Below are 27,780 nucleotides of genomic sequence, written 5' to 3'. Positions count from 1 at the left end.
ACGGGGGAGGGGCAGAGAGAGAGGGAGACACAGAATCGGAAACAGGCTCCAGGCTCGGAGCCATCAGCCCAGAGCCCGACGCGGGGCTCGAACTCACGGACCGCGAGATCGTGACCTGGCTGAAGTCGGACGCTTAACCGACTGCGCCACCCAGGCGCCCCTAAAAATTTTTTTTAAAAAAGAGACTATAAGCCAGATCAGACAACAAAGCCAAAAATTTCATCTCAGATATTTCTTAAAAAATAACTAGGGGCGCCTGGGTGGCGCAGTCGGTTAAGCGTCCGACTTCAGCCAGGTCACGATCTCGCGGTCCGTGAGTTCGAGCCCCGTGTCGGGCTCTGGGCTGATGGCTCAGAGCCTGGAGCCTGTTTCCGATTCTGTGTCTCCCTCTCTCTCTGCCCGTCCCCTGTTCATGCTCTGTCTCTCTCTGTCCCAAAAATAAATAAAAAACGTTGAAAAAAAATTTTAAAAAAATAACTATATCAGCACTCATTTAATATTCTTATATGTTTGGTCTTTGAGTTCTATTAAGTTACTAAGTCTGAAATCCTTAGCTGCAGCAACCTCATCAACATATCTAGAAACTACCTACCCGTAATGATTTCTAGATATAGCTGAGATTCAATGTTTGATGGAGAATTACTGAAGCAAATCAAAATGAACAGTAAGCAACAGGCTCATCTGTCCAAAGTATATATAATCTTAGAAACGGAACATTTTTCAGCGTATCATGAGTTTTCCAAAAAGGAAGGACTTAGACATTTAATGAGATTTTTTTACATTAGAAACTCATGTATTATTGAAGGTCTTGAAATTAGTAGATTCTTATTTTGTAAACTTTTAAGCTATTACAATTTTAATATGGCAGGGAACAGCCAAAGCTTGGCTCCCAATTATTCACCACAGAGTCTAAAAAATCATGATCTGCCGTTTTTTTTTTAAACGCATTTAAAAAAAAAAAAAAAAGCACTATTTGACCATGAGGAAAAGGAAATGAAATGAAAGGTGTGACTGAAATAGAAACAGTCAATAAAGGGGCGCCTGGGTGGCTCAGTCGGTTGAGCGTCCGACTTTGGCTCAGGTCATGATCTCGTGGTTCGTGAGTTTGAGCCCCACGTCGGGCTCTGTGCTGACAGCTTGGGGCCTGGAACTTCCTTCGGATTCTGTGTCTCCCTCTCTGTCTCTGCTCCTCCCCTGCTCACACTCTGTCTCTCTCTCAAAAATAAATAAAGGAAAAAAAAAAAAGAAACAGTCGATAAAATCTTGTACCTTGGTCCCGTTGAATATCTCGTTGACAATAAGGTGACACCCTTCTACAGCACCATCTCCACTGAACTCCAAGGCAATAACAGGACCTAGAAGAAAACCCAAGACGTGTTGTCTGAACAGGAATACAAATCTATTTATTTTTTTAAGTTTATTTATTTGAGGGAGAGAGAACGCACGCACGCACGCGCACACACACACACCTGCAAACGGGAGGGGCAGACAAAGAGGGAGAGAGAGAATCCCAAGCAGGCTCCACACTCAGTGCTCAGCGGGAGCCCGAGGTGGGGCTCAATCTCACAAACCGTGAGATCATGACCTGAGCCGAAATCAAGAGTCAGATGCTTAACCGACTGAGCCACCCAGGCACCCCTAAAATGAATCTTTTTCTTCTTTATATTGTGAAGACTCCCCAGCCTCTTCCTTGGGGGTAAGAGAAGAGGAAGAAGGAAGTAGACAGAGGGGCCATATCACTTCAGCTACTTCTTCCAACTGTAATCATAAGGCAGACTGACAGGGTCTCATCACACGATGGGTAGCTTCGGTGCTCTTACAGGACCAGGGTCACATTTTTAAGTGCTGTAGGTAGTCTGGCTTTTCTGGTTTTCATTCTTCTAGGAAAACCACAAAAAGCCCACTCTTTTAGCAGCACACAAAAGGGTTGATGACAAATATGATCAAAAGCAATCCAGGTCCCCACGAGTCGGCTTTGCCAGGCAGCCGGCCTGGCTTCCAACGCTCCTACTTACCGGCCACGTCGTGGGCCACCAATAAATGACTCTAGGCCAAGTAGGAATTGAGACCAGGCACCAAAAGGAATGACCACCTGAAAGTGCTTTTCTAGAACCAAAGACTCCCAGTTTTCATTCCGTGAATAGAGCAGTTGTGCCTCCTTGCCCTTGCGTTCATTTGAATACTTTGAAATCACCTGCACTTTAAGTTCTAGCGTCAAGATTTATGATTCAGTTTGGCTTGGATTTAAATGTAGCACTGAACTACTGGTATCAAATTATGGGCCAAGGTGGCCATGAGTTAGCCAAGCAAAATGTGTCCTCTGATTCAATTTGTATTTATTCACTTATCACTACGTTCCCTGGTAGAGTGGCTTTTCAACTCCTAAGTACTGGATATGTCCTAACCTCCAGAAAATTGTAAGTTTCTTAAAAAAAGGACATACACCCATTAAACAAATATGGGGCAAAGGAGACCAATGAAGTACTAAGCCATGAAATACTGAGCTGAACGTAGGCATGTGCCATAAGACAAGACACAGGAACAAGGAGAAAGATCACAGCGCCCTGGGCTTGTGACTGAATACAAACAACGGACACAGAAACGGCACAACGTCTAAATGTAAACTGCACGATTAGATACAGAGGACAAAGTATGGGTTTTTCGGCATCACAGTGTATAGATCAAGATAGGTGCTACATACAGAAAAGAAGGTTAAGTGGGGAACGTCTGCTCAGAAAAATGCATGGTTCTCTGTCAGGGGCAAGAAATGGAGACGATTAACCTGGAATATCTTGTTGAACCGAAAAGCAAGGAGACTATCAAAGGTCAATACGGTTGTACCAAAAGGACACCGGAGCCAGCCTGAAGGGGCTCCCAGTTGCCAAAGATGGGACACTGTCACAGAAGGAATAATGACTGCAATTTGTATTAAAACATACTGAATATAGAAACAGTCAGGAGCTCAAAATGATATTGAGAAAAGAGAGAAAGTTCACTGGACGTCACGGTAGCTTGCTAGGGTACCGATTCATTGCTCTGAAAGTGGATGCTTAATTATTTTCCCTTTATTCTGCTTTTCTGATACGAAGTGTATTTCAAGTTAACCAAACAGCTACAGCGTACGAGAAGGTCTGTTAACATCCATTAATATATGCAGAGGAAGTGACATGGTTAGAAAATGATCATTTTGGGGGTGCCTGGGGGGCTCAGTCGGTTGAGCGCCTGACTTCAGCTCAGGTCATGATCTCACAGTTCATGAATTCGAGCCCCGCGACGAGCTCTGTGATGACAGCTCAGAACCGGAAGCCTGCTTCCGATTCGGTGTCTCTCTCTCTCTCTCTGCCCCTCCCCCACCCACACTCTGTCTCTCTCTCTCTCTCAAAAATAAACATTAAAAAAAAATTTAAAAAAAGGAAAATGATCATTTCATAACTCCTAATAAAAAATTGGATCCAGGTGATAATCATCAGTGGTCTTAGCATCCCACAGGGAAGACAGACAGGAAACTCTATGATGACAAGCTAAGGCCATCACCACCTGAACCTATTGATCAATCAGCTACAAGTTCAACAACCAGACATGATATGCCTTCTCATTGAATGCTACAGGAAATAGTACCATCTGTGAAATAGTCCTGCCAAAAATGGAACTAAACCTGAGTTTAAGAAGGCTTTTCTCTGACTTCTGATCTATAAGAACTCGAGAGGAACAAATTAAACAACCCCATGCATACTACAGGACAACTTACCAGGTTTTTTTTTTTTTTTCCCCACAAGTCAAAGGCATGCAACAAAGAAAAAGCTGATGATAAAAGTAGGGTTTTCAGTTTTTCAGAGAGTGGAAAGTTTGAGTTAAGGTGGAACAGATTATGCTTTTATTCAGGATCACTACAAGAAAATACAGTAGATACATTTTTTAAAGTCGAACATTTATTACTGAAAGTTCCTGTATTCTGTAAAGAGAACATAATCTAGAATTCAGGAACACAGTTTTGCTGGAATTACCCAGGCATGTAACTTGGTTGATTTTTTTTTTAAGTAAGCTCTACACTGAATGTGGGGCTTGAACTCAGTCAGGACCCTGAGATAAAGAGTCACGTGCTCTACCGACTGAGCCAGCCAGGCGCCCCAACTTGGTTGATATTCTTTATTTTTTTTAAAAGTCCATGCATTTAAAGTGTGCAGGTCAATGTTTTTTTTTAAAGTTTTATTTATTTTTTGAGAGAGAGAGAGAGAGAGCGAGAGAGAGAGAGAGAGAGTGCACAAGCAGGAGAGGGGCAGAGAGAGAGGAGGACAGAGGATCCAAAGTGGGCTCTATGCTGACAGTCTCAAGCTGATAGCAGCGAGCCCAATGGGGGCTCAAACCCACAAACTGCAAGATCACAACCTGAGCTGAAGTCGGACGTTCAACCAACGGAGCCACCCAGGTGCCCCAGTTGATATTCTTTAAATAGATTATGATGGGAGCGCGTGAGTGGCTCAGTCAGTTAAGCGTCTGACTTCAGCTCAGGTCACGATCTCATGGTCCGTGAGTTCAAGCCCGCATCGGGCTCTGGGCTGATGGCTCAGAGCCTGGAGCCTGCTTCTGATTCTGTGTCTCCCTCTCTCTCTGCCCCTCCCCCGTTCATGCTCTGTCTCTGTCTCAAAAATAAATAAAAAACGTTAAAAAAAATTTTTTTTAAATAGATTATGATGAACTTCCAGTAAGTGACCAAATAATTTGCCAACAAAGAAACACCAACCAAAAAGGTGGACGGGTGCAGCAGTTTTGATTAACGTGTGTGGATAATCCGAAATTAAAAAAGAAACCTACAATACTGCCAGTGTACTTTTTAAAAATTTTTATTTCAATTCAAGTTAACATACAGTGTAGTACTGGTTTCAGGAATAGAAACCAGTGATTCATCTCTTACATATGACACCCAGTGCTCATCCCAACAAGTGCCTCCTTAATGCCCATCCCCCATCTGGCTCATCCCCGCCCCCTCCCCTGACAACGCACTTTTTAAGCAGTCCTACTTGTCTAAGGATGGTGAGTACAATTACTGTGATTATTTCAAACTGAACTAGGAGGTCAATAAAGATCACTGGTTACCTTTTTAAAAAAGTATTTTAGTGTGAACATGTTATCAAATAGTTGGCAGTAGCTTTAAATCTAAATAGTTGAGCTGTCATGAAAAACTGAGATTTTGAAGTAAGCAAAAAAGATGCCTGGATGTCCTATCTAACACCGTCTTCTACGTTATCTAACATGACCTTGGAATGAATCGCTATCATGTCTCAGATTACAGCAATGGCCTTCTAGGTGGTCTCTCTGCTTCCCCCTTAGAGCAACCACAGTGGTAAAAGTTACATTTTATTTTTTTAAAAAAAATTTTTTTTCAACGTTTATTTATTTTTGGGACAGAGAGAGACAGAGCATGAACGGGGGAGGGGCAGAGAGAGAGGGAGACACAGAATCGGAAACAGGCTCCAGGCTCTGAGCCATCAGCCCAGAGCCTGACGCGGGGCTCGAACTCACGGACCGCGAGATCGTGACCTGGCTGAAGTCGGACGCTTAACCGACTGCGCCACCCAGGCGCCCCAAAAGTTACATTTTAAAGGGATTGTGACATTCCTCTGCTCTGAAACCCCCAGTAAAATATGATCTATATTTGTCTTATTTTTTTAAATTAATTAATTAATTAATTAATTTCAAATGTTTATTTATCTTCGAGAGAGAGAGAGCGAGCAGAGAGAGGAGACACAGAATCTGAAGCAGGCTCCAGGCTCTGAGCTCGAACTCATAAACTGTGAGATCATGACCTGAGCTGATGTCGGAAGCTTAACCGACTGAGCCACCCAGGTGCCCATTTTTAATTTTTTTGAAGTTTATTTTTGAGACAGAGAGAGAGGCAGAGCATGAGGGGGGGAGGGGCAGACAGAGAAAGAGACACCGAATATGAAGCAGGCTTCAGGCTCTGAGTTGTCAGCACAGAGCCCAACGCAGGCCTCGAACCCATGAACTGTGAAATCAGATTGGATTGAAAAGCAAGAACCAAGTATATGCTGTCTATAAAAACTCACTTTAGATCTACAGAATTCAATAAATTAAAAGAAAAGGGGTAAAGATATATGATGAGACACTAAAGAACCAAATGAAAGCTGGAGTAGCTATATTTCAGACAAAGTAGATTTCAGAACAAGGAAGAGTATCAGAGACAGAGGGACACTGCATAATAACAAGAAGACGTAACAATCTTAAATGTATATGCATCTAACAATAGAGTTTCAAAATTCATGAGGCAGAATGTGATAGGAACCGACAACAGAAATAGACAAATTCAGTTATTGTTGGAAACTTCAACATTCCCTCCTTCGGTAATTCACAGAACAAGTAGGCAGAAAATCAGGAAGGATATAGAGGAATTGAATAGCACCATCAACCAAACTGACTTAGTGGACATTTATAGAATATTCCACCAAACAAAAGCAGAGTATATATTCTTCTTGCATGCACACAGAATAGTCACCAAGACAGGCTATAAGAAAATAGAAATCATATAATGTGTGTTTTTGGGCCGTAATAGCTTTAATCTAGAAATAACAAACACATCTGGACAATGTCCAAATGTTTGGAAATTAAACGATATACGTCTAAATCAATGGATCAAGTAAAAAGTCTCAAGGGAAACTGAAAATAGTCTGAACTACAACAGGGGTCAACACACTTTTTCTGTAAAGGACCAGACAGGAAATATTTTAGGCTTTGTGGGCCATACTGTGTCCATCACAACTAATCAACTCTGCCATTATAGCACAAAGCAGCAAAACACAAAGAATTTAAAGTGTCCAATTAAACGTTTTTTTTTAAGTTTTATTTATTTATTTATTTATTTTTTGAGAGAGAGAGAGAGAGAGAGAGAGAACAAGCAGGGAAGGGGCAGAGAGAGAGAGAGAGAGAGAGAGAGAGAGAGAGAAAGAGAGGAGGACAAAGGATGTGAAGCGGGCTCCGCACTGACAGTCTCAGGCTGATTGCAGCGAGCTCACTGTTTGTGAGTTCAAGCCCTGCATCGGGCATCGCGCAAAGCCTGCTTGGTATTCTCTCTCCCCCATTCTCTCTCTGCCCCTTCCCTGCTCTCTCTCTCTCTCTCTCAAAATAAAGAAATAAACTTAAAAAAGACAGAGATTCTCAGATTTATAAAACACAGTGAGTATGCCGTGACTTACATAAAACTACATGTCAAAATTTGTAGGATGCAGTTAAAGCAGTGCTTAAAGGAAACTTTTTAACACTGAATACACAGTTGATCCTCATTATTCAGATTCCTTATGTGCACATTTGCCAACTTGGTAAAATTTATCTGTAACCCCCAAATGAATACTTGCGGTGTTCTCATGGTCATTCATAGACAAACACAGAGCAGCAAGAGCTTTGAGCTGCCTGACACCCACGTTCCCAGGTGAAGCTGAACAAAGCGATCCCCTGCCTTCTTGTTTCAGCTCTCACGCCGTAACCAAGTGTCCTTTTCAGTTTCAGTGCCATGTTTTCCACATTTTGTGTGTGTGTGTGTGTGTGTGTGGGGGGGGGTTAATAAGATTTTTAAAAGTTTTTTAAATTTATTTTTGAGAGAGAGAGAGAGAGCGTGCACGTGTGCATGTGAGCGGGGTACAGGCAGAGGGAGAGGGAGAGAGAGAATCCCAAGCAGGCTCCACACTGTCAGAGCAGATCCCAATGCGGGGCTCCATCCCAGGAACCATGAGATCATGACCTGAGCTGAAATCAAGAGTGGACACTTAACCGACTGAGCCACCCAGGTGCCCCACATTTTGTGGGCCTTGTTGGTGATCCTGCTGTTTAAAATGGCCCCCAGATGTAGTGCAAAAGTGCTGTCTAATGTCCCTAAGCTTAGGAAGGCTGTGATGTGCCTTTCAGAGAAAATACCTGTTGGATAAGCTTCATTTGATAAGAGTTATATAGTGCTGTTGGCTCAATGTGAATGAATCAATAACATATACTGAGTAAGATGTCTTTGGATAGAAACAAACTTATGACAAGATTATGTATGGGTTGACTGACAAAAATGTTGTGACCAGAGATTTATAGAAACTTAACCCCATATTTCTCCTAGGAGCAGTACTCACTACCTCAGTGCTCACAGTGACTCAACATAACTACTGTGAATAATGAGAATCAACTGTATTAAAAAAGAAGAAATTATCTACAATCAATAACCTAAGCTTAAACCTTAAGAAACTAGAGAAAGAGAAGCAAATCAAATATAAAACAAGTGAAGGAAGGAAATAATACTTAGTGGAGCAGAGAACAATAAAATTGAAAAGGGAAGAGCAATAGAAAAAAAAATCAGTGAAACAAAGAACTGCTTCTTCTCAAATTACTAATAGCAGGAATATAAGTGGGACATCACTACTGATCCCACAGATGTTAATAAGAACAAAGAAATACTATAAACAACTCTATGTCCATAAATTTGATAACTTAGATTTCTGAAATGAAACAGTTCCCTGAAGGACAAAAACTATCAAAATTCATTCAAAAAGAAAAATATAGCCCTAAGTACCCTGTAAGTAAACTAATAAGTAAATAATTTAATAAGTAAATTAAACTTTCTAAAAATCTTTCTCCCCAAATCTCCAGGCCCAGATGGTTCCACTGGTGAGTTCTATCACACATTTAAAGAAGAAATGATACCGGGGCGCCTGGGTGGCTCAGCCAGTTTAAGCATCCGACTCTTGGTTTCGGCTCAGGTCATGATCTCACGGTTCGTGAGTTCAAGCCCCACATCGGGCTCTACACTGACAGCATGGAGCCTGCCCGGGATTTTCTCTCTCCCTCTCTCTCTCTGCCCCTCCTCTGCTCTCTCTGTCTCTCAAAATAAATAAACTTAAAAAAGAAGAAGAAATTATACCAATTCTCCAAAATTTATTCAAGATCATAGAAGAGAAAGGACACACCCCAACTCATTTTATGAGGCCAGCATTACCCTAATATCAAAGTCAGACAAAGATATTACAAGAAAACTACAGACCAATGTCCCTCATGAACAAAGATGCAAAAATCTTCAATAAAATATTAGCAAACTGAAACTAGCAATTTATTAAAGAGACAATCAATCTATCACGATCAAGGGAGTTCATCTCAAGAATACAAGGCTGGCTCAACATTCAAAATCAACAAAAGTCATTCACCAGATTAAATGACTAGATAATAAAAAAAAAATATTATCTCAATAAATACAGAAAAAAAACCCCATTCAACGAAATTCAATATCCGTGCCTGATAAAAATTCAACAAACTAGGGACAGAATGAAACTCCCTTAGCCTAATAAAAGGTATAGATGAGAATCCTACAACCAACATCATTCTTCATGGTGAGATTGAACACTTTGAGACCACTAACAGAACAAGAATGTCTTCTCCTCATTACTTTATACAACATGATAGTGGAAGTCTTCTTATCCGGCATAATAAGGTATAAATCAATAAACAAATCAATAGCATGTCAAAAGGACAGAGGAACGAACCTAAGAGAACTTTCAGTGGCTAACACTGGAATAATTTGATAGTACTGGATTATAACCCAAAGAATAAAGTACATATTCATGTTCCCTACTGATAGAAATAGATGATTGAATAAATAAATGGGGGAGAAGGGACAAATATTTCTTAGAGAAGAATTCCAAACAATGTAGGCAGATACCATCACCTCCAGGAGGTGTAGTTTATTTCTCCTCGCCTTGAGCGTAAGCTGGTCTTAGTGACTCAACTTCCAAAGAACAAAGTATGACAAGGAAAAAGCAGGAACTTTGCAGTGTTTGGGAAACCCGGCAGAACCAAGGCTGAACTAAGGCCAGCCAATGCCCCAGTGATAAATCACGTTGATATCCTGTACCCCCTGATGTGATGCGATGAGAAGGGCACTTCACCTCTTCCCCCCAAACCTCAATCTAAGCAGAGGAAACATCAGTCACACCCAAATGGAGGCACATTCTATAAAACAACTTACCAGTACTGTCAAAATATTTCAAGGTCATGAAACACAAAGAAGACTAAAAGAAACCGCCACAGATTAGAGGAGACTAAGGAGACATGACAACTAAATGCAATGTGGGATCTTAGACTGGATTCTGGAACAGAAAAAGGACATGACTGGAAAAAAAGATTGGTAAAATTTGAATAAAGACTACAGCTTAAGTTCATAGTATTTTACCAATGTAAATTACTTAGTTTTGATAAACGTACCACGGTTATGCTAACATTAGGGGATCTGGATAAAGGGCATATGGAAGCTCTCTGTACTACCTTTGCAATTTTTCTGTAAAACTAAATTATTCCAACATAAAAAGTTTATTAAAAACACAGCTGAGGGGCGCATGGCTGGCTCAGTCGGTAGAGCATTCAAGTATTTTTTTAAAAAAATTTTAAAATGTTTTTTAAATTTATTTTTGACAAAGAGAGAGACAGAGTGTGAGCAGGGGAGGGGCAGAGAGAGAGAGAGAGAGAGAGACGGAAACACAGAATCTGAAGCAGTCTCCAGGCTCTGAGCGGTCAGCACAGAGCCCGATGTGGGGCTCGAACTCGTGAACTGTGAGATCATGACCTGAGCCAAAGTCGGATGCTCAACCGACTGAGCCATCCAGGCGCCCCGAGCATTCAAGTATTGATCTTGGCGTTGTGAGATCAAGCCCCATGTCGGGCCTAGAGCTTACTTAAAAAAAAAAAAAAAAAAAAAAGCTGAATGGGAGAACATATTTGTAAATCTTGTATCTGATAGGGGGTTAATATTCAAAGTATATAAAGAACTCATATAACTCAATAGGAAAAAAAAAAAACCAATCATTAAGGGGCGCCTGGGTGGCGCAGTCGGTTAAGCGTCCGACTTCAGCCAGGTCACGATCTCGCGGTCCGTGAGTTCGAGCCCCGCATCGGGCTCTGGGCTGATGGCTCAGAGCCTGGAGCCTGCTTCCGATTCTGTGTCTCCCTCTCTCTCTGCCCCTCCCCCGTTCGTGCTCTGTCTCTCTCTGTCCCAAAAATAAATAAACGTTGAAAAAAAAAAATTTAAAAAAAAAAAAAAAAAAAAACAAAAAAAACAAAAAACCAATCATTAAAAAATGGGCAGAGGATTTGAATAGACATTTTTCCAAAGAAGACATACAGATGGACAAGAACATGAAAAGGTGCTCCACACCTTTTCATTAGGGAAACAAAAAATCAAAACCATGATGAGATTTATCACCTCACACCTGTTAGAATGGCTATCATCAAAAAGAAACAACAGGGGCGCCTGGGTGGCTCAGTCGGTTAAGCGTCCTACTTCAGCTCAGGTCATGATCTCACAGTTTGTGGGTTCGAGCCCTGCGTTGGGCTCTGTGTTGACAGTGCAGAGCCTAGAGCCTGTTTCGGATTCTGTGTCTCCCTCTCTCTCTGCCCCACCCCTGTTCACACTCTGTCTCTGTCTCAAGAATAAACATTTAAAAAAAAAAAAAAACCCAAATGTGAGTGAGGATGTGGAACAAAGGGAACCCTTGGACATTCTTGGTAGGGATGTAAATTGGTGCATCCACTATGTAAAGGAGTATGGAGGTTCCTCAAAAAATTAAAACTAGAACTACCATGTGATTCAGCAATTCTACTTCTGGGTACCTGCCTGAAGAAAATGGAAACACTGACCTGAAAAGATACATGCACTCTCATGATCACTGCAGCATTATTTACAACCGCCAAGATATGGAAACAACCATTAATGTCCATGAATGAAGAAAGAAAATGTGGCATGTTTACACAGACACACATACACAGTGGAATATTACTCAACCATCAAAAAGGAAGCCTTGCCATTTGCAACAATACAGGTGGACGTTGAGAGCATAATGCCGCGTGAAATAAGTCAGAGAAAGACAAACTGCGTATGATCTCATTTATATGTGGAATCTGAAAAAAACAAAAACAAAAACAAAAAACCCTGAACTTATAGATACAGAGAACAGAGTGGTGGTTGCCAGAGAGATGTAGGGTGAGGGGAGGGCCAAATGGGTGAGGAGCTCAAAAGGTACAAACTTCCACTTATAAAACATGTAAGTCATGGGGATATAATGCCAAGCATGGTGACTATAGTTAATAATACTGTATTGCGTATCGGAAAGTTGCTAAGAGAGTAGACCATCAAAGTCCTCATCATGAGAAAGAAAATTTGGAACTGCATACGGTGACAGACATTAACTAGACTTATTGTGATGATACTTTCACAATATACACAAATACTGAATCATTGTTGTACATCTGAAACTAATGCGTTATATGTGAACTATACTTCAAAAACACAGCTAGAAGTTTCTCAGTTCAGACTAGGAGCCAAAGTCCCTACAATGGCCTAGAAGGCCCTCTATCATCGGACTCTTTTACTACTTCTCAGACTTCATCTTGCGTTTATTGAATAAATGAATGAATGAATGACCCTCTCAAACAAAGGAACCCAAGTCTGACTAATCATTAGAGTCATCGGGGAAACTTTTTACAATGCAGATTCTAAGAGTATGTCTCAGAAATTTTCAAATCAGTCTTTCTTATGTTTTTAAAAGCACCCTAGATGGTTCTGAGGATTCGGCAGGTTTAGATTTTCAAGATGGAAAACACAATGAATTTTCTCAATTAGCAGTCAAAAAGCTTTATTGATTGAAAGTAAATAATTTGTGGGGCACCTGGCTGGCTCAATCGGTTAGGCATCCGACTCTTGATTTCGGCTCAGGGCATGATCTCAGGTTCATGAATTCGAGACCAGTGTTGGACTCTGCGCTGACAGTGCAGAGCCTGCTTGGGATTCTCTCTCTCCCTGCCCTTCCTCTGCTTGCTTGCTCACTGTCTCTCTCAAAATAAATAAACATTAAAAAAAAAAAAAAAGAAAGTGAGTAACTGCTTTAACTGGAGAGGAAGATTTAGAGACTCTGAGGTGCAAGGTATTTGAAATAAAAGTGAATTTTCTGGAAAAAAAAAAAAGTTTGCCCTTGGCTCAGAAGAGTGGTTTGCAACTGGGAGAGATTTTACCCCCCAAGGGGCATTTAGCGATATCTAGAAACATTTTTGGTTGCCACAACTGGGGGTGTGTGCTCCTGGGATCTGGGGGGTAGAGGCCACGGGGGGCTGTTAAACACCGTATAATGCACAGGACAGCCCCCCACCCAGTTATCTGTCCTAAAATGTCAGTAATGCTGAGGTTGAGAAACCCTCCTTAGGATGATTGATGGTCACTTTTAGATAAGGACCCAATCCACCCAAGTCCTGCTGGAATATTTCCACTGACAAGCCTGCTCCCTGTTCCATATCAGTCAATGCAATATTGGGCAGCCAAAAATTTTTCCCCAGTATTTTATTTTGAAAAATTCCAAACAATATAGAAAAGTTGGAAGAATAATATAAAACATCCATTTGCTCTTCAAATGTTAACACCCATCAAATTAACATTTGGCCCCATTTGCTTTCTCACACGCTACACCCATGCTGTTTTTGTTTTGCAGCCATTTGAAGAGTGGACATGATGACAGGACGTCATGACACTTCAGCACGAATCTCCCACATGACCACAATATCATTACCATACTTAAGAATACTAACAGTAATTCCATAATATTATCTCCAAACTTCCTGAGGCTTCCCCAAGATGTCTTTTATAGCTTTATAGTTCACCCCATCCCAATCCAAGTTCCAATTAAGTTTTATTCACTGTATTTAGTTGTTATGTTTCTTTTAATCCACAATGGTCCCCCATCATTTTTGTTTCCCAGAACATTATCTGAAGAGTGCTAACCAGTCGTCCTGTAGAATGTCTTTTTAAGATTTGAATCATTATTTTCTCATAGTGTCATTTAACATGTCCCTAGATTTCCGTTCTTTCAGATAAACTAGCAATTAAGTCTTGATTGGATTCAAGTTATTTTTGGGATGAGCTCATCACAGGTGATGCTGTGAATTTCTTATTGCATCGCATCAGAAGAAACACAATGTCAGGCTGTCCTGCCCTCCGTGATGCTAAGTTTGATGGGAGTGATTACCAAATCTCTGCTGTAATAATACATTTCCCTTTTGAATGAGAATGTATAAATATCCTATTTATTAGCAACTTTTACCCCAACAGTTTTAGCACCCACTGATAACCTTTATCTGAATTAATTATTACCTTGGGGATTGGATGATGGTGATTTCCAAAGTTTATCACTCCTTCTACATTTATTAGTTCATAGTATTCTGTAAAGTGGAGAAGAGGTTTCCTTTTATTTCCTCCTCCCTTTTTCGTCATCACTATGGATACATGGATTTCTTTTTTTTTTAAATGTTTATTTATTATTGAGCGATGGAGAGATAGAGCATGAGCAGGGGAGGGGCAGAGAGAGGAGGAGACACAGAATCCGAAGCAGGCTCCAGGCTCCGAGCTGTCCGCACAGAGCCCGATGTGGGCTCGAACTCACAAACTGCGAGATCATGACCTGAGCCAAAGTTGGATGCTCAACCGACTGAGCCACCCAGGCGCCCCAGGATACATGGATTTCTGTTGTTAAATCAATTCCGTTCATTATCCTTTGTGATGCCCAAATTATACCAAGTTTGGCCAGTGGAAAGGGATTTAAGTTGGCTGCCGTGACCTGGCATGACCTCGTTAGACTGTGAGTACTTCCTATGGGTATCTCTGGTTTTAAAAGTTATTTATATGATGTTTATTGCTGAAATTCCTGTAACATCTGCCCATTGGTTTTAGTTCTTTTGTTTAGTCCTTTTATTTCTTCCATGTGGAATGTTGTGTTACTTAAGCACAAATATTACCCTCAGGGTTGGAGCATTTCTATTAAGTCACTCCACTAACATTTCATGAGCACATAAATCGTTAATGTAGACCTGCCCATATACTCACTTCATCCCTAATCTCACACTTTAGGATGTCCATTACAATTATTATTGGCTCAATTTCTTTTTTTTAATGTTTATTTATTTTTGACAGAGAAAGAGTGAACATGAGCAGGGGAGGGGCAGAGAGAGAAGGAGACGGGATCCGAAGCAGGCTCTGCACTGACAGCAGCGGGCCTGATGTGGGGCTCAAGCTCACGAACCATGAGATCATGACCTAAGCTGAAGTCAGATGCTCAACCGACTGAGCCACCCAGGTGCCCCTGCTGATTCAATTTCTGAAACCTGCTGAGAGTTTAAAGGCTTGTTTTCAAGGTTCCATCAGAATGCTCCCATGTCAAAACAGTTGCATCAAAGGAACTAGGACATCTGTACTCTGAAAGCTATAAAACACCGATGAAAGAAACCGAAGATGAAACAAAGAAATGGAAAAATATGCCATGCTCATGAATTGGAATAACCAATATAATATTGTTAAAATGTCCACACTACTCAAAGAAATCTACAGATTTAATGCAATCCCTATTAAATACTAACAACATTTTTCACAGAAACTAGATTAATCTTAAAATGTGTATGAAACCACAAAAGACCCTGAATGGACAAAGCAATCCTGAAAAAGAAGAAGAGGGGCACCTAGCTGGTTCAGTCAGAGGAGCATGCGACTCTTGATCTTGGGGTCATGAGTTCAAGCCCCACGTGGGGTGTAGAGATGACTTAAATAAATAAAACTTAGAAAAAAAGAAAAAGGTGAATACAGCTGGAGGTATCTCAATCTCAGATTTCAACATATACTACAAAGCTATAGATAATCAAAACAGTATGGTACTGGCACAAAAATAGACACACAGGTCAATGGAATAGAATAGAGTCCAGAAATAAACCCATGCTTATATAGTCAATTAATCTATGACAAAGAAAGCAAGAATATACAATGGGGAAAAGACAGTCTCTTCAACAAATAGTGTTGGGAAAAGCGGACAGCTACATGCAAAAGAATGAAACTGGACCACTTTCTTTTTTTTTAAATTTTTTTGAAAAAAATTTTTTTTTCAACGTTTATTTATTTTTGGGACAGAGAGAGACAGAGCATGAACGGGGGAGGGGCAGAGAGAGAGGGAGACACAGAATCAGAAACAGGCTCCAGGCTCTGAGCCATCAGCCCAGAGCCTGACGCGGGGCTCGAACTCCCGGACCGCGAGATCGTGACCTGGCTGAAGTCGGACGCTTAACCGACTGCGCCACCCAGGCGCCCCTTTGAAATGTTTTTATTTATTTTTGAAGGAGAGAGAGAGACAGAGCATGAGCAGGGGAGAAGCAGAGAGAGAGAGGGAGACACAGAATTCGAAGCAGGCTCCAGGCTCTAAGCTGTCAGCACAGAACCAGATCCGGGGCTCGAACTCACAAACTGTGAGATCATGACCTGAGCCGAAGTTGGATGCTTAACCGACTGAGCCACCCAGGCGCCCCAGAAACTGGACCACTTTCTTACACCATACACAAAAATAAACTCAAAGTGGATTAAAGACCTAAATGTGAGACCTGAAACCATAAAACTAGTAGAAGACATAGGCAGTCATTTCTTTGACATCAGCCATAGAAACATTTTTCTAGGTATGTTTCCTCAGGCAAGAAAAACAAAAGCAACAAAATAAAAAGGCAGCCTACTGAATGAGAGGAGATATTTGCAGATGAATATCTGATAAGGGACTAATATCCAAAATATATAAAGTAGGAACTTTAGGATGCAACTCAACAGCAAAAAGTGAAATAACCCAATTAAAAATGGACAGAGGACCTGAACAGACATTTTTCCAAAGAGGACATACAGATGACCAACAGACACATGAAAAGATGCTCAATATCACTGATCATCAGGAAAATGCAAATTAAAACCACAATGAGATATCACCTTACACCTGTCAGAATGGCTAAAATCGAAAGCACAAGAAATAACAAGCATTGGTGAGGATGTGGGGAAAAAGGAACCTTCAGGCACTGTTGGTGGAAAGCAAACTGGTATAGCCACTGTGGAAGACCATCTGGAGGTTCCTCAAAAAGTTAAAAACAGAACTTCCCTATGATCCAGTAACTGCGCTTCTGCGTGTTTACCCAAAAAACACAAAAACCCTATAATTCATACATACACCTCTATGTATACATTATTTATAATAGCCAAATTATGGAAGCGGCCCAAGTGTCCATCAATAGATGCATGAATAAAGGAGATGTGGGGTGTGTGTGTGTGTGTGTGTGTGTGTGTATGCATACATACGCACATATAACATGGAATACTACTCAACCATAAAAAGAATGAAATCTTGCCATTTGCAACATGGATGGAGCTAGAGGGTATAATACTAAGTGAAATAAGTCAGCCAGAGAAAGATAACTACTGAGTCATACCCAGCATTAGCTATTAAAATTCTCCCAACAATCCTCCAACATTTTCATATAGGTTTCACGGTTATTATAATTTATACATAAAAAGCATGTAAATGCAAACATGCCATCTTTTTAGGGTATATTCCATCAGCACGGCATATTACTACACATATTGGCTCCAGCCAGTCAAGAAAAGCCTGATGAATTCTTGAGCAAACCATGTCCCTGCTCTGACGGACAAACAGAACTCTGTCCTTTAGAATTGGTATACCTTCAAATACATGTAGGCAGATATAACCCTTCAGGAGGGCACACAAATTCCAGTTCCTCTGTTTGCAGACATGTTTTCAGTACCTGAAATTTATTGGTGGCATTTGTCCACTGGGGAAAACAATCCTAATTATGCATGGAAAGTTAATCATATTAAATACATAAAATAGTATATCATTTTGTTTACATTTCTTACTTCCTTTCCAGTAGGGTCAAAGCACACTAGAGCAGAAAGAATCCTTATAAAGTGCTTTGTAACTCTGTACAGGGAGAACAAAACAGTCACTCACTGTAGTACAATACAATAAGAATTAGAAATAACAAAATATATAATAATGAAATGTGACATTCAAGTACTAACATGACAGAATAGGGGGAAAAGACCTACTGCCTAATTTCTAGTTAGTTACACAGGGATTTTTGAATGATGTGAAATTCTGACTTTTTTTTTTAATGTTTATGTTTGAGAGAGAGACACACACACAGTGAGAGCAGGGGAGGGGCAGAGAGAGAGAGTGAGGGGGAGACACAGAATCCGAAGCAGGCTCCAGGTTCTGAGCTGTCAGCACAGAGCCCAACGTGGGGCTTGAACCGAAGGACTACGAGATCATGGCCTGAGCCAAAGTTGGACGCTTAACCGACTGGGTCACCCAGGCGCCCCCAAATTTTTGCCAGTTGTGAATAGTAACAGGAAAAAAAACATAAACAAGAAAAAGAAGGCAATGTAAGAGAAATGCTAAGGGCAAGAGTAGTTCTAATCATGCATCAGGAGGATAACCACACAAGTACACCAATCATCCAGAAGGTACCTTTACTCAGCAGAGGAAGGAAGTCAGGTGCTTTCTCCCCAAAAACTCTCTGAGCATCTTCAGCTTTCATTGACACTTCCTTGGTTTGAACTAGGAAGAATCCTTTACCAACCATCTGTGGAAAATAAAGTTTCGTTTGGATTTTAAAATGAACTTCTGAGATTAAAACAGTATTTTCCTATTCTAGCATTTTTCGACATAAAACCGTGACACAGCATGCTGATGTTTGTTTGAATCAGCACTCTGATTCAGGGTGTTTGCTCTAACAAGTTTTCACATACGCAAGATTTTTCCAGATGGGTGTTTCTGGTTAAGAATTAGTGTGTGGTGCGTAAGGAGTTTGGTGACACATGCAAACGTCCAGTGAGAATGGTTAAGTAAGTAAACTAGGGTGCATTCATCACATGATGAAATAGCACAGTTCATGAAATATAACATACGACAAAAGGGGGAAGAGCTTAAGTAATAATTTTGAAAAGCATGATACAGATGTATACAGTATAGCACAATAATAATAGACTACATTTATGGAGCACTTAACTGTGTGCCAGGCAATTTTATGCACTTTATATATGTGTAACACATTTAATCCTCTCGTGTGGTAGGTGCTATTATTACCCTCATTCTACAGGTGAGGAAACTAAGGCACAGAGTGGCCAAGAAATTTACCCAAGGTCACACAGCTATAAAGTAAGAGAACTGTGATTCGAACCCTGTTAATCTGCTTATAGACTAAATAAATTAAAGATTATTCCTAAAAAGACTATTCAAGATAGAGTACATTATGGATGGCTTTTAAGTTTATTTCTACTCTTCTTCATTGCTACAATACTGTACAATGAGTACACGTTGATTTTTTTTAACGTTTATTCATTTTTGAGAGACAGAGCGTGAGCAAGGAAGGAGAGGGAGGGAGACACAGGATCTGAAGCCACAAGTACACGTTGATTTTTAAAATAACTATTAAAGTAGTTTTTAAAAATTGCACAGAATTCAACCACTTAGTTTTTTTAGCAAAGTCTCTTAGATTTTTAAGTATAAAAGTAGCATGCATGGGGGTGCCTGGGTGGCTCAGTCGGTTAAGCATCCAACTTCAGCTCAGGTCATGATCTTGCGGTTCATGGGTTTGAGCCCCGCGTCCGGCTCTGTGCTGACCGCTCGGAACCTGGAGCCTGCTTCGGGTTCTGTGTCTCCCTCTGTCTCTTCCCCTCCCCCCCCCCCAAAAATAAACATTAAAAAAATTTTTAAGTAACATGTATGCTCAATACAGAACACTTGAAAAATAAAAAATAGAAACAAATATGAACCAAGGTGCTATCACTCAAAGATGCCCCTGCCATATAGGTATACTTCCTTTTATCCTCCCAGTGTTCATTTTCCCCCCATTACAGAAATAACACCTGTTCATTGCAAAACCTATATAACTGCAAAAAAGAGAAGAAAGTCCTGCTCTGAATCCACTTCCTAAGAATAACCACAACTGCTAACATTTTAGTATATATAACTTCCCGGACTGAGATCTCTAAAAAAAATAATAATAATAATTTAGATACTTATATGATATTCTACAAATCTTCCCTTACTTGACTGTGAATACTTCCCAGCTATTCCACTATAAAGTCAGTTTTAATGGCTCATCATATTTCACCCTATGGCTACGTTATTCCATACTATTCCATCAAATTGGATTCAAACTCAAATCCTTTTGGAGAGCCTTCAATGCTGCCTCAGAAAAAAAAAACATACATAAAAAAAGTAGCAGAAAAGTGCATGGGCATCACTGCCAGGTGATGACTGCAAAGTTACTTAAAATAGCAGGAATAATCCTACCTCTGTTTCTAATTTTCTAGAGAGCTCACTACCTCTACCTCTCATTTCATACTCAGACACATAAACTGACAAAAGATGATTAACTCAAAATACTGTTACCTAAAAACAAATAAGGGATTATGAAACTTGATCTATTTCGATATCTCACTGCAGATATCCAGAGACTCCTTTTTCATGGAAACTCTTCTACTTTTTTTTTTTAATTTTTTTTCAATGTTTTTATTTATTTTTGGGACAGAGAGAGACAGAGCATGAACGGGGGAGGGGCAGAGAGAGAGGGAGACACAGAATCGGAAACAGGCTCCAGGCTCGGAGCCATCAGCCCAGACAGAGCCTGACGCGGGGCTCGAACTCACAGACCGCGAGATCGTGACCTGGCTGAAGTCGGACGCCTAACCGACTGCGCCACCCAGGCGCCCCGAGACTCTTCTACTCTTAAAGACTTGAAAATAGTGCTTAACTACCCAACTTTAAATTATGCAATACGTTACTTCCGAACATTTCAGACCACTTTTACATTAGTTTGTCCTGTGCGTATCTGTGATGTAGCCAAGAGGAAGAAGATATCTGACTTTTTAGGTGAGAAAATTGAGGCCCAGTAACTTCTCTTGATTCACTCTGGAATGTGTTTTCTGCTTTATCCAGCTTCTCTGGACTTCCCAGATTAAAAAAAACTCTTAGGATACATTCAATTTATAAAAATAATGTGAATCAAAATTCTGTGCTGGTCCTAGGGTTGAACATAACCAACCAGAGTCAGCAAATCACAGTTCCAGTTGAGGCTGTCTTAAGGTATTTAGGTTATGGTATGAGAAAGACTCAAGGGTTGTTTGCTTGTTTTTTCCATCTCAGAATTAAGTAGCTCCTACACATATTTTCCTGGGAACTCGAGCTTCATTGAAAAAAAAAAAAATGTAATCTCTCAGAGGGCCTGGGTGGCTCAGTCGGTTGAGCGACCGACTTCGGTTCAGGTCATGATCTCACAGTTCTCAGGTTCGAGCCCCACGTCAGGCTCTGGGCTGGCAGCTTGGAGCCTGGAGTCTGCTTCAGATTCTGTGTCTCCCTCTCCCTTTCCCTCTCTCTGCCCCTCCCCTGCTCATGTTCTGTCTCTCTCCCGCTCTCTCAAAAATAAACACTGAAAAGAATTTTTTTTTTTTAAAAAAAGGGGGTGCCTGGGTGGTTCGGTAGGTTGGGTGGCCGGCTTCAGCTCAGGTCATGATCTCGCGGTCCGTGAGTTCGAGCCCCGTGTCGGGCTCTGTGCTGACGGCTCAGAGCCTGGAGCCTGCTTCCGATTCTGTGTCTCCCTCTCTCTCTGACCCTTCCCTGCTTGCTCTCTCTGTCTGTCTCTGTCTCTCCCCAAAATAATAAACATTAAAAAATTAAAATAAATAAATAAATAAAATAAATATGTAATCTCTCTCTTAACATATAAATTGGTGATCTTTTAGCATGTTTTGATACCCTCTTCACATGTACTCGGTGTCTTCTTCGTTTTGTTCTTTTTAGTCCCTAATTCTGTGCTTTCAGAATTAGAGAGGGTAAGTCCAACCCGAAAGTCCCAGGGATTTTCCTTCTAGGCTGAAGGGTGGTATCTGCCTTGACTCCCCGTACTTCCCTCACATTCCTGCTCCACCAGACACCTGTCAACTCTCCTCTACTGCTGAGGCAGCAGAGTAGCATCGGACTTAAGGGCTGAGACTGTGGTCTACAAAGCCAGGCTGCCTGGATTTAAATCATGGCTCTGCTGTTTCCTGGCTGAGGGGCCTTTTGCCAGGTACTTACCCTCTCTGTGGCTCATTTTCCTTATCTGCAAAAAGGGAAATAAACGGCACCTATTTCATAGATTACTCTAAGTCAAGTGAGTAATTTAAACCCCTTCATTTAAACCCCTTATAACGATGCCTGGCATATGGTGAACACTACCTAAGTGTTAGCCATTATTATTGCTGTTGTTGCGTTTTTGTTTCAAACTCTTCTGTAATCCAGAAGGACATCTAAAGAACATCATTCTTCCTGGTCGTGTTGTTTTCAAGTGCACACGACACTGTCATTTCACACATCAGATACCGCAAGTGAAAAGGTAAAGAACATATGATGACTCATGAGGAAAGACGGTGTTTGTTCTGATGGCTTTTTAAAAAATGAGTGTGCTATCCACTCCTTGTTACCCACCAAAAAGGAGTTTAACCTGAATAATGATATCTTCTGCAAACTGTATGTAGATTTAAAAAAAAAAAAATCACCATACAGGATAAAGCAAATACTGACTTCTCAGATGTTGGATTAACATATGTGACTAGAGAGCTCGAAGGCCAGAAGTACTTTTCTATATCTTACCAGATTCACAGCATGTTTTTATCAGATTGGCATGAACAAAAAAGAAAATACCACAGTCTTAAATGTGCACTTTGGCTTCTGTTGTTTTGAAAACTAGATTGCAGATATGCTTTATGGATTTCAGACACGGGTTTTCTACACTGTAGGGTGTGTAGCCACAGAGAGGAGGTCATCTTTGGTGGGGCTTTTTTTCCCTTATAATCTTCCTTTCGACAGAACTGTTACAATTTCTAGAAAATCCATGGGGTGACCGGGTAGCTCAGTCAGTTGAGCATCCGACTTCGGCTCACGTCATGATCTCACGGTTCGTGGGTTCGAGCCCCACATCGGGCTCACTGCTGTCAGCCTGTCAGTGCAGACCCCGCTTCGGATTCCCTGTCCCCCTCTCTCTGCCCCTCCCCCGCTTGCACTCTCCCAAAAATAAATAAATATTTTTAAAAATCCAACCAAAAAGAGACTTGGTAAGTTTTCCATTCGCTGCTTCATTTCTGGAAGTCTGATTTTTAAATTCAAAGACTCCTTCTGAAGGATACCTGATTACTGGATAATTAATACAGCCTTCTGCTGTCTCCCCACTGGAGCACCCGCCAACACAGGAACTGCTGCTTCCTGGAGCCCCTCATCTCTCCGTCCCCAGGTATTCTGCAAGTGGGAGCCGCTCCCGATAGAACTCCTCTCTAGTCCCAAATTCACCAAGTCCCTGATCCTGAGCCCACAAGCTGCTATCCCAGCCCCCAGCCTCGTTCTGACACACCAGCTGCCCCTTCACATAGCAACAGGGAAAAGGCAAGTGGTGTGGGGCTCGTTCCCACAGTCACGTCAGGGGCCAAAAGCTGTACTCTGAAATGTCTTTCCTACCTTCCCTAGCCAAACTCCTAATAAATGAGGCCAGGCTTTACTCTGCAGTACTACCTTTGTAAGCTTCCACGGCAATCATTTATTATAAAGAATGGAAGTTCTCTGGGGGCAGAGAATTTCGCCTATGTATCTCCATCTCCGGCACATGCCATGTTTCATCAGCTTTAAGTTGCCGTCGATTGCAAGATGCATTTCAGATAAGCAAAAATGTGGAAAACAAATGTGCATCCTATAATCAATGAAATACGGTAACAGAGTAACTCTTCACACAGTAAGTGCTTAATAAATGCTTACTGAATTGGACTGTATTTTTAAAAGTTTCTTTGGGAAAGTATTTTGAGGCCCAGAGGACTATAACTTAAGAGCTGTCTGTATTTCTCTTTTTTTAAAACATTTTATCTATTTTTCAGGGCAAGTAAGTGGAGGCAGGGCAGAGAGAGGGAGAGAGAGGATCCGAAGCGGGCTCTGCGCTGACAGCAGCGAGCCCGATGCGGGGCTCCAACTCCCGAAGTTCGAGTTCCTGAGCCGAAGTCGGACACCCAACTGACTGAGCCAGTCAGGTGCCCCAAGGACTGCCTGTATTTCTACCAGCCAATTTGAAAAGAAAGTTCTCCAGAAAGTGGTGTGCTTCTACCTAGGTGTGTGTCTGTTTCTCTGGTCTCACTCCTTACCTCATCAATTAGTTTTCTGGCATTTGCGATTGTATAATCGCCAGCAAATAATACCACCAAGCAGGATTCATCACTGCTCTTCGGCCTCTGACCTCGAGACACTGGAACGATACTTCTGTTGGCTTCTGTGGAAATGCGGACAGCTTTGAGCTCTTCGGTGGCAGGGAGAGGAACGTGGTCTTGAACCACGGCACCTTCTGGAAGAAGGCTCCAGTTGAGTTCTCCTGACACAGGCGTGAAGTCATGAATGTTGCTCCAGGTGTTGTTGAAGATACTTAGCCCTGCGTCTTTGAACTGGAACGCTAGCTCAGGGTAGTACCACTGGAAACAGCCAAACCTGATGTTTGTGGAAGACTCAATGATGGGCTGAGTGGCACAGCACAGAAAGACTTCCAGCTTCCTACAGTCCCTCACACGGAACTGCTGGCAGGCTAACGTGCATTTGCAATCTCTGCAATTCCGGAAAAACACGCTGCCTTTCACAGGTCCCAGGAAAATCACGCAGTTAGCACAGTCATCGATAGTGATTGTAGCCGAGTGATCAAAAATATAGATGTTACAGTTCTCACAGTCTTGAATGAGGAACTGTTGTCCTGCCACTTGCCCAGGCAAGCGACCTACTGTTTCATCCTTCAGTCCGCTGAACATGTAGTCTTTTGGATCAACCTGCAGGGACAAAACACGGCCTTGAGTATTATCACCAGCATCAGACAAATAATAGTCCGACAGACTATAGTCCGATAGTCAAGTGTCTACTGGATCCCAGGCACAATTCTTAAGTGCTAAAATCTTAAGTTCCTACTCTCCTCGACTTTGCAACATAGTAAGAAAATGAAGAGCGCAAATTATTTTTTTCAATAAATAAAAGGAATGGGGGGGGCAGAAGGGAGAGGAGACCGTGATAAAGGAAGATTCAAGGACACATCAGCCAACCAATGTGGGGACACTGTTTGGATCCTGTTTCAACATACTAACTGTAACAATACCTTTTGGAAACGATTGGGGAAATCCTCCTACACACAGCACTTTGGATGTTATTAAGGGATATTTCAGCTCTGACCCTTTTTCTGTTTCTGATGCTTCACTTTTTTGGTTTTTATTTTTTTAATTCAAGTATAGTTAACACATAGCATCATATTAGTTTCAGGTGTACAATATGATTCAACAATTCTATACATTATATCAGGATAAATGTGCTCTTCATCCCCTTTATCTATTTCACCCATCACCCCCCCCTCCCCACCTCCCCTCTGGCAGCTTCCAGTTTGTTCTCCATATTTAAGAGGCTGGGTTTTTGTTGGTCTCTTTTTTTTTCTTTATTCATTTGTTTTTGCTTCTCAAATTCCACAAGTGGAAATTTGAAACAGCTTCTGCTTCTCTAAAAACTTCTGAAATTGGAGATAGGCCCAGATTGAAATATATTTCTCTATCCTTCAATAAACTGATGGATGGGTCTTAGTTTCTAAACCCCAACTTATTTCTGCAATACGCTACAGAAACTGGAAGAAGGCACAAGAATCACTCTATGTCATAACGTGCATCTGTAAATGTGATTCAAACATATCTTGAGCTTTTCCTACAGTGTAATTCTTCAAATGCCACCATTCCCATCTTTTACATATTCTAAACTAAAGCTCACATCACGTTTTAAACAGTATGCCTGGAATCCGTCACATTACATATTTTAAAGTTCTAACTGACCGCTCAAAATAGAGTCACAAAAAGGTCACTTTGATTTTTCCAAATTGCTTTTGAGTCTACTTGCACTATTTTACCTCTTTGCAAATATTAGATTTCACGCCAAAACTGTTCATGTGCCAGAAATAGACTCCCTTACAGTAGGCAAAAATTGGATTATTCACAAAGGTTAACTTAATCATCTTGATTGTTACCAAACTAGCTTAAAGTGATTTATTCGGTATTGCATAATAAATGTACTTTTTCAGTTTTACATCACGTGCTACAAGGAGTACTCGTCTGTAGCATGAAACAATAAAAGAGGCCCTTTGTTTCCCAGTCTTAATTCTGTCACCTATAAGCGACATGATTTGGAAAAGGTGCTTGAACTTTCCAGATCTTCAGTCATTCAGCCAACGTCTGACCAACACCCAAAATGAGCTAGATATTCTTTTAGGCACTAACATGAGTATGATGTTTAGATACTTCCCATAAGGAAAAAAAGTAAACACTCACCTAAACAGATGATTTAAAAACAACTTGGCTGTGCAATGCACGATGCCTAGAATATTCTGGAAACATAGAGGAGGGACTCCAGGGGTGGGGGATGCAGGGGTATAAGACTTCACATACGAAGTCAGAGTACACGAGCTGGAGTTCACCCCCACAAAAGGGGTGGGAGTAAAGGACCCTCCCTTCCCACACCAGGCAAAAGTGAAAGAATGAACAAAATAAAACTCATCAGAGAACGTGAGGAAAAACCGAAAGCGGTTTGGTGTTTAGCTGTGATACTAGAAGGCTAGCAGATGAAGCTAGAGAGGTAGGCAGGGGCCATGTTATAAAGCCTGGAAGTTATCCGTGGGCAACAGGGTGCCACAGGAGGATTTACGTAAGGAAAATGTACATTTCGGAAAGATGACTGATCGGAATAAGGAGGCGGAGCACGGATCTGAAGATTGTTGCAGTCATCCAGAAAGTTCTGGAAGCAGAGTGGTGGTTGGGAGGGAAGAGGAAGACGGGACACGTTTGAGAACTATTGAGGAAGTAGAATCGACCGACTTGATAATTCAATGGCTGTAGGAGGGAAGGCAGAGGGACGGGTCCAAAATGATGCCTCGTTCTCTAGTCGGTGATTTTCGACTTTTCCGACTATAATCCACATTAGTAGATTCTTCAGCACAGCCCAGCACACATACTTGTGAGTATTTGTGCATGTACACATACCGAGGAAGTAAAAGCTTCACAAATGATATTTACCCTAATTTTGTGGTAAACCCCGAATATTTTCTATTATCCCACCTCTAGGTTTGAAAAAACACTGCTCCGGTTTATGTGTTTGGATGTTGGTAGTGCCATACACACACACACAAAACAAACAAACAAACAAAAAACAGACAGAGAGAGAGAAAGAAAAGAAAAAATATAGAGGCAACACAGGTTTAATGTGGAAAGAAGTGTTCAAGCAGTTCTATTTCTAGGACGTTACAGGTGATGCACGTATATCAAGGTGCAATACTCCAGTTTGGTCTCTACCAAGAAACTCAACTAGCATAGCTTCTGGCTCCCCTATTGCCCAAGATCAACCCCAAAGGGACTGAGTAAGGAAAACACCAAGAAAAAGGGAAACTATGAGAAATCCCTGTGGTACAGTGTGGGAGGATAAAATAGAAAAGGAACCTCTAGGGTTTCTGCTCTTGCTTCTTCCTCCCCTAAATCTTGAGACAACAGTATTTCTCCCACACTTGCTGGGACTCAGATCTCTGGTCAAGACTTCAGGGCAGGGCAGAGTGAATTTAGGGCAGGGCAGAAACCCTGTGCTGGTGAAGAGCTGGGAAAAAATAGGTGGGGGTGGGGGGCACCTGGGTGGCTGACTCAGTTAAGCATCTGACTCTTGATTTTGGCTCAGGTCATGATCTCACAGTTCATGGGTTTGAGCGAGTCAGGCTCTGTGCTGACAGTGTGGAGCCTGCTTGGGATTCTCCCTCTCCCTCTGCCCCTCCCTGGCTCATGCATGCTGGCACTCGCTCTCGCTCACGCACGCTCTCTCTCTC

At 41.4% G+C, this 27,780-nt stretch overlaps 1 protein-coding gene across 1 annotated transcript in view; it reads right to left on the bottom strand.

Moving 5' to 3' along the window:
* Nucleotides 1-27,780, bottom strand: part of RP2 (RP2 activator of ARL3 GTPase) — a 50,799-nt gene that overhangs the window by 4,204 nt on the left and 18,815 nt on the right. The window contains exons 2-4 of the mRNA XM_043569597.1: nt 24,053-24,718; nt 18,357-18,471; nt 1,270-1,355 (exon numbers count right to left, since the gene is read on the bottom strand). Coding sequence (XP_043425532.1) covers nt 1,270-1,355; nt 18,357-18,471; nt 24,053-24,718 — 867 coding nt within the window. The remainder of the gene's footprint in view (nt 1-1,269; nt 1,356-18,356; nt 18,472-24,052; nt 24,719-27,780) is intronic.

The sequence above is a fragment of the Prionailurus bengalensis genome, chromosome X, assembly GCF_016509475.1.
Source record: "Prionailurus bengalensis isolate Pbe53 chromosome X, Fcat_Pben_1.1_paternal_pri, whole genome shotgun sequence".
Lineage (NCBI taxonomy): Eukaryota > Metazoa > Chordata > Mammalia > Carnivora > Felidae > Prionailurus > Prionailurus bengalensis.
This window is presented reverse-complemented; position numbering and strand designations above follow the sequence as displayed.